At 52.5% G+C, this 7134-nt stretch overlaps 1 protein-coding gene across 1 annotated transcript; it reads right to left on the reverse strand.

The window, feature by feature from the left end:
• Window positions 1-4193: 4193 nt before the first annotated feature.
• On the reverse strand, window positions 4194-6861 carry LOC100904032 (probable sodium/potassium/calcium exchanger CG1090). The gene is made up of 9 exons (XM_003742137.1): window positions 6723-6861; window positions 6344-6550; window positions 6130-6230; window positions 5768-5955; window positions 5424-5554; window positions 5214-5297; window positions 4820-5104; window positions 4498-4731; window positions 4194-4393 (listed from the first exon to the last, which is right to left on the reverse strand). Exons 1-9 carry the CDS (start codon window positions 6859-6861, stop codon window positions 4194-4196), a joined length of 1569 nt encoding a protein of 522 aa, XP_003742185.1.
• Between the last annotated feature and the right edge of the window lie 273 nt (window positions 6862-7134).

Below are 7134 nucleotides of genomic sequence, written 5' to 3' on the forward strand. Positions count from 1 at the left end.
TGACGCTTTGAAACAGAAAAACAAACGAATTCAGGAGACTCCTGGCCCCAGAGAATGAAGAATTCTCCTGTTTGATCTGATTATCTGATTATAATCCTGAGACTCGGGGATCACAGGCGGCACGTGCCGCGTGAGCCTTGATTCAGAGCTCAAGGAACACACGTGTATGATACTTTGTTCTTCGTCAACGCTGAGGACACGAGTTTAGCAATGTTGAACATGCGAACCCCGAACCACAAGAGAAGTACTAAACGAGAAATGTGAAAACCCAGTTGAGAGAGGAATGACCGGCGAAAGCGGGGCGCGGGCGAGGAGTCAGAGCGAGCGATCTCTTTTGATGCCTAATACGACGACGAGAGCGGTCATACCGCAATCAGGGACGACCGACTTGTCAGTTTTCAGAAAAGAACTTGGATATTCGAATAATTCATGATCTTGACTCGTCTCCCTGAAACTCATACAGTGGCGACCATTGGTCATATGAGTTATGAGATAAGTCTACAGGTGAGCGACACTCGAAATGGAACGAGGAGAGGATGAAGCCCCGCGGTTCGAGGGACCAATGTCGATTACTTGAACTGCTTCTCGATAGGGGAGCGCAGTGAGAAGATTTTCGAACTCTAACCGGGAAGGTACAACAGAAGACTCCGGAGACAAGATCCCGCTTTCTGACGTCCGTGGGCGGAATCATCGTCCAAGCCCCTCTGTCATGTGACATGAGGCCCAAGCTCGGGGCACAATTTTCCAAATTGTGGCTTTCGACCACGAATTGCGCCGAGCACGCAGGAAACCTGGCCCTTGAGAGTGAGTCGACGCGGACGTCCTCGGAAAGCTCAAGAAGCTTTTCCCGATGAAGGACCTCGGTCCCGCACAGTACTGTTTAGGTATAAGGATAACGCAAAGACCTGAAGAAAAAGCAATCATGTTGGACCAAGCGGAGAACATAAGGCGTCTTCTGAAGAGGTTCGGATTGGCTGATTCCAAGCCGGTGGGAACTCCAGCAGAAGCCGGCTCGAAGCTGAAGAAGAGAGCGGAGGGCGAGCAACCCGCCAGGGGACAGTATCGAGGAGCAGTCGGTTGTCTGATTCATGTTTCTCAGATAACGCACCCAGGTATATTTCATGCTGTCGGAGTGGTGAGCCAGGTTTGTACTGATCCGTCAAACACGAACTGGATAGCTCTCAAGAGAATTATGAGATACCTCAAAGGGACTGTCGACCTCAAACCGCGGTTCGATGGGAGAACTGTCAAGGCAATCGAAGCCTATTCCGATGCCGATTGGGGCGGGTGCCAGGAGAGTAGAAAACCTACAACGGGATACGCGTGCTTGTTAGCCGGCGGTTGTGTATCCTTGACAAGCCAGAAACAGCCGACGGTCGCGCTATCAACAAAGAAGGCGGAGTACATGGCGTGCTCCGCCGCGTGCCAGGAGATCAGATGGTTGCTGAACTTCACAGAGCTCAGGGATCAGTCAATCATCTCCGACCACCTAGCGGCTGCCTTCTCGATACTCGCGAATGTTAGCGAGTACTCTCCCCCCCCCCTCGTATTGACTACCGTAATGCCAACTACGAGGCCATTGCCGTCAACCTATCGCTAGTCTATTGGCGTGTTTTCTTCGAGCCGTATTCCTCCGTCAACGGCATGTTTTGTGCGCTGAGAGACGCGCGCTCCACCCCCCGACGTCGTCCAAGGTCCACCCATCGCCCTTGAACTCCTTCATCTCCAGAACCGCTCAAAGCCCGAAAACTCGTCTAGACTCGTCAAAAACCTCTCCGAAGCCGCGACACGTCTCCGTCGCCCCCATGAGGGAGGACTCGACCTCCGAGACTCGAAATCGTTGTTCAGTTACGCCCACAGACGACTCAAGATCAAAAGCAGCGTTGCCCCACTCTCCGTAGACGGCGCTCTTGTAGCTGATGATCTCCAGAAAACGTATCTGCTCAAGGATTACATTCAATCTTCATACTTGCCGCCCCTGGGCTCCTCCCCCACCTTATGCCAACAGACACAGGTCGTCATCAATGATATTTATTCGACGCCCATGCTGTGAAGTTGCAGTCCGTCAAGCCTAAGTCGAGCAAGACACCAGATGGTCTCCCTCCGATCATCTTCTCGTAGCTTGGCAACGAACTTGCCGAGCCCCTTTCTGTCATCTATACCCGGTTCTTCGAGGTCGGTTCCCTCCCCGAGTTCTTCAAGACTACAATCGTCACGCCACTCTTCAGAAAAGGCTACCGTAACCTTTTTTCAAATTATCGTCCGATTGGCCAAACATCACTTGCCTGTCTGGTCATGGAAGACATTATCGGCGACCAAATTCGCTCACACCTGTCAAACAAGCTCCTCATCGACCCATTTCAGCACGGCTTCACGAAGAAGCGCCACTCAGCTGCTCGAGGTCTCACAATTCATCACGCTCGCGAGAAATCGGGGCATTCCCATGCACATCGTTTACTTTGAGTACTCAAAGGCCCTTGACTGTATGGATTTCGGGGTTCTCCTGGACAAGATGACGGCAGATGGACTCCTACCGCGTATCACAGACTGCTTCAGGGCCAATCTCTCCGGCCGCACCTTCACGGTCTCAGTGAATGACGCGCGCTCCACCAGAGGCACCATCTCCTCTGGAGTGCTCCAGAGGACTGAAATCGGACCGTTATTGTTCTCCTTGTACATCCAAGACTCTCGATCCTCCTGAAAGACCGTCCACCCCACTACCGTCTATTCGCTGACGACCTGAAGATCTCCTCCGACATCGCGTGCCCCCAAGACTCGATCGCTCTTCAGGCCGCGATCGACGCCAACACGGATTGGGCGTCGTCCAACAACCTCTCCATCGCTACACACAAATGTGCGATCCTCGGAACGTCAGGACCGATGGTCCCATACACCCGAAACGGCTCTCCTATACCCGATAACGCCTCCTATAAATATCTCGGAGTCTCGTTGGACAGAGACCTTTTTAGATCTCAGAGGCTGCTAAGTCGGGCGGCCGTCTTTGCAACCTCATTCTCAGAGCGTTTATCGCCAAGAGACCGGAGTTTTACCTGTCCTTGCTTAACTCCCTCGACAGATCCCGACTCACAAACTGCTGCGAAATCTGGCGGCCCCTCTACAGCAAGGATAAACACCTCCTTCAGGCCGTGATTAGTCGATTCATACGCCGTGTGGCGTCTCGGTGCAATACTCCGCGAAACAAGATCGACATCTCCTCCGTAGATCAATAGCGCCAGGCCATAGATGACCTTTCTAGACGGCATTCAGGCGCATCCGCTCTGACGACAACCTGTCGCATGTCTCCATCTACACTTCGTCTCAGACCCGCTGAGTCATTTCAATCGGCCCCCTCGAACTTGCCAAGAGCTCTGTTGTTGACAACGCCTTCGCGTGGCGCGTCGCCAGATGGGTTCGCGACGCCCCCGATCTTCGGGCCCTAGTCCTAAGTGAACTGAAAACCCCCTGAATTAGTTTTCCGCAAATAAAGGAGATATCACACCACATCACTTTATGGGATCAAATGCCGATTGGGACAAAAACTTGAAGGTTGCGGAAAAGCTTCGTGAATAATTGAAGTACTGCGATAAACAGCTCCGAACGTCAGTCGATCGTGACGCCGACCGGACGGGAGATGGCGGTCTGAGGGGACAGAGGTCCGAACATGGTTCCATCTGCTCAATACTGAAGTGCGCCAAGGGACTGAAACCATTGTTCTTCATCAGATGTAAAGTTTAGGCGCCCCCCTTCTATCCTAGAAAAAAGTCCTGTGTGCGTGCCTGTTCCCGCCTCCCCCCAGTGGAAGCCGCGAACACCGTCTCTCAGGCAGCCACGCATATTTGGCCGTGACAATTTTGCTCGTCAATTGCCTCGTTTCTGAGAATTTCCACGATCAATTTTGTGGCCAATTTCTCGCGATTCGTTCCCCATTCCCCCCACGTGTCGCGGGTCAAATGTAGCTCCACGCTAAAACATACATCCGGTAATTGAAAAATATTTCCATTGGATAAAAAGTACAGTTCAGATTTAGAATCGGATATTCATATATTAAGATATTTATTTCTAATTCTACCTAATCATAAACATAGGCCACGGCTCCTTGCACTGGCTTCGTGGGATTTCTCATTGGCTACGGAGAGCCAGCTCGCCTCGGGTTGACTAGATCTTTGGTTCCTCCCCTCCCTCGACGCTCCTCTTCAGTACGAACTCCCGCACGAAGGTGGGTTAATGTCCGTGAAGAAGTTCATTTGGTACAGGCATGAAGAGACCATGAATGTGATATACCACAGCAGTAGTATCACACCAAAAGTCTTGTTCATCCTTCCCCGGGTAGCGCAGGTCAAGGTTGGCACCAAGACCACGGTGAACAAGACGCACCCAGTGGAATATACCAAACCTGCAATTATTACACCTCATGTATTCGAATGTGCAATGTTCAATCACGACCTCTATGCGAGAGCATTCAAACGATAGCTTCCCCACTTTCGAATTCCCACTCACCGGAACTCTGGAGCACGATGGGGACTCCTGGTTTGATGAGGGTCGTCTGGAGGAACCAGGGCAGCCCTAGACCAATGAGAACCTCGAAGATGTTGGCCCCCAAGACATAGCAGACCACCATGTCTCCGAAGCCCTCCCGGACTAGGAGAACGGCGGCCATGACGTCTGGTAGGGTGACCGACATGGACATCAAGGTCAATCCCAGGACGCTGTCCGGAATTCCGATCGTGAACCCTGGAAGCAACCCACGCATTAATTCCAGGATGAAAAATGGATTGTCAGCGACCGGAGAAGTGAAAGATGTTCAATTGAGTGAACCCACCGATGATCGCCATCATCCAGACGAGAGCATACGAAGAGCAGGCGATCGAAGCCCCGGAAAGCAAGAAGGTCAGCGCGAAGAATTTTTCGCTGCCTGGCTTCTTGCAATCCGGGATCAGGCACGACAGAATATAAGAGACAGGCGTCTCTACCGCGCGGGAGAATTTCTGCGGTAAGCTGAGGTCCTCCCACGCTGGCGCTTCAGCCACGTGCATGGAGTCGGCAGGGGTCTTATTCCTGGCGGGAGCCCCCATGGCGACTTCAAGCTCCTTCGGGACGCTGGTGGCTGAGGAGGACAGCGAATTTCGGGACTTGGATTTCGTTCAGGAAGCAGCTAGCAAGGGAACGTGATCCGTTCTGATCTTGAGAAAGATATGAGAAGTCACATAACTCACCTAGCTCCGAGACGACTATCTCGTTCAGCGCCAGCATCTCGACAGCCGTTTGCTGGAAGCTGATGTCCCCTGTCGCCGTCTCGCCTGAAATCGTTTCCTTCGGTGAGCGTTGGTCACAGTTTCGCCGGTTCTGCGGCCTCATAGTGGATCGGTACTTTCAGTCGAGCAGGTGTCCTGTCTCTTCGTTTCCACTCAACCGAACCGACTCACCTCCGTCCTGGGCCTTGTCTTCCGAGTCCTGGATCCCAGTCCACGTCTTGAAACAGCTCTCAAGCGTTTTGTTGAAAACCATTGCAAGGACGTAGAGTGCGTAAGCCGCGAGGCATAGGCTCGCCTCGATCCTGCCGAGTTGACCGAAACAGAATCGAGTGTTTAGTACGCTGAGCCAGCCTGTTTCTGCCGACACAGGTGAAGGGGGAGACGTCTTCCAGGCCAAACATGGAAGAGCCTTTCCCTCCGCTAGCGTCTCGGCGCTATTTTTTACAGACGAGCGTTTCGAATTGTTGATAATTGTAAGACAATTATTATAAAATTATTATAAATGCAGTGCTCACCAGCTGATTTCGCCGTCCGTCAGCGAAAACATGACGACGACCATGCCCAGGAGGAAGAAGAACGAAGACCTGAACAGGGGCCACGCATGCAGTACCACGGAGCGGTGCGCCAGTAAGGCGCAAGCCGCGAGTACTCCGGCTCCGTTCAAGACTCCTGTTCCCAGAGCCGTGGACAGACCCAGGTCGTTCTGTAACGAAGACGCGGTCGGGGGTTAGAGTCGGATGGGAGTGATACATTCTTGATTCGCGGACAGCGTGCCTGGCTTGGAATAGCGTTTTCCCAGGCTGACTGGGCAGCGTCCAATTATCCCAGCGACACTCCACGCTCTTTCGAACGCTACCCGAAGCAATATCTTGCTCACCTCCACGACGTTCACTCCGATGACCGACGTCACGAGTGCGGGGATTGAGCTCGCCGCGGCCATGAAAGTCCCTCCAGCAACGTCTGGATCGATCCTCAGATCTTTGAAGAAGAAGAAGAGTCTCAATTTTAGGGAAGTATCATTCCGATGCGCTTCAAGGAAGCTCATCAGTCCTGAATAGAATCTCACAATAAGCGTCAGGAGTCGTGCTCACAGTCGATCGATTGCTGGAGAGCTGGCACGAAATACTCTTTGCATGCGACTGAAATGATCAGTATGATGCAAAGAGCAATCGTGATGTGGACTAAGATGCCGCCCCGCGCGCGCATCTCCGCATTGACTATGGGCCGAGGGAATTCCTCGATGGCGGCGGGCAGACACTTGATGTCTGCCGTGCCAATCGGGATTCTGAGTCCCTCGTCTGTTGGAAATGTCGAATTCATTTAGTCCCCGCACTTCAGAGGGTATCATCATCATCATTCGTCTCATTAGCGACAAAATTATAATTTCCAAAAGACATTGAGCAATATTATCATGTTAGCCAAGGGATGAGAAATCGTCTTCAGTGAAGAAAAAAGATCGTTGACACTCACCGGCGAGCTCAGTAAGGTTGCTTTCCCGCAACGTGATATGGGGGGAGCTGTCCCCTGGTGCTGCGAGCTCAGCCCCCGCAAAGCGTGGGAGACTCTGGAGGGCGCACGAGATCGCCAGGATCAGCTCGAGCATCATCATTTTGACTCTGGAAAAGACTTGATTTAGTAATTAAAGCTCCAAAAGACTCTCGACCACGAGGTCGCGTTCTCGAGACCATGACTGGCGGGCACCGAAATCTTTCACCGACTCAGACATCATCCCTCCTGCGTGAAACTTCTGCGGGGGGAAGGCTCGGAGGGAGGAACGGTTCGACTCATTCAAAGGCGAGTTTTCGACTGCAGTGAGGGTCGCGCGTCCCGCCACTGATGTAATGAGCCCTAGCAGAGCTTCTCGAGTTAACAGGCACCTGTT

Source organism: Galendromus occidentalis, unplaced genomic scaffold (genome assembly GCF_000255335.2).
Source record: "Galendromus occidentalis unplaced genomic scaffold, Mocc_1.1 scf7180000077284, whole genome shotgun sequence".
NCBI classification, from domain to species: Eukaryota; Metazoa; Arthropoda; class Arachnida; order Mesostigmata; family Phytoseiidae; genus Galendromus; species Galendromus occidentalis.

Coding starts and splice junctions, on each gene's coding strand:
- LOC100904032 (XM_003742137.1), bottom strand. CDS start 6,861: ATGATGATGCTCGAGCTGATCCTGGCGATCTCGTGCGCCCTCCAGAGT. Junction 5,105..5,213: donor GATAGTCGTCTCGGAGCTAG/GTGAGTTATGTG, acceptor TGTCCTCCTCAG/CCACCAGCGTCCCGAAGGAG. Junction 4,394..4,497: donor CATCGTGCTCCAGAGTTCCG/GTGAGTGGGAAT, acceptor TAATAATTGCAG/GTTTGGTATATTCCACTGGG.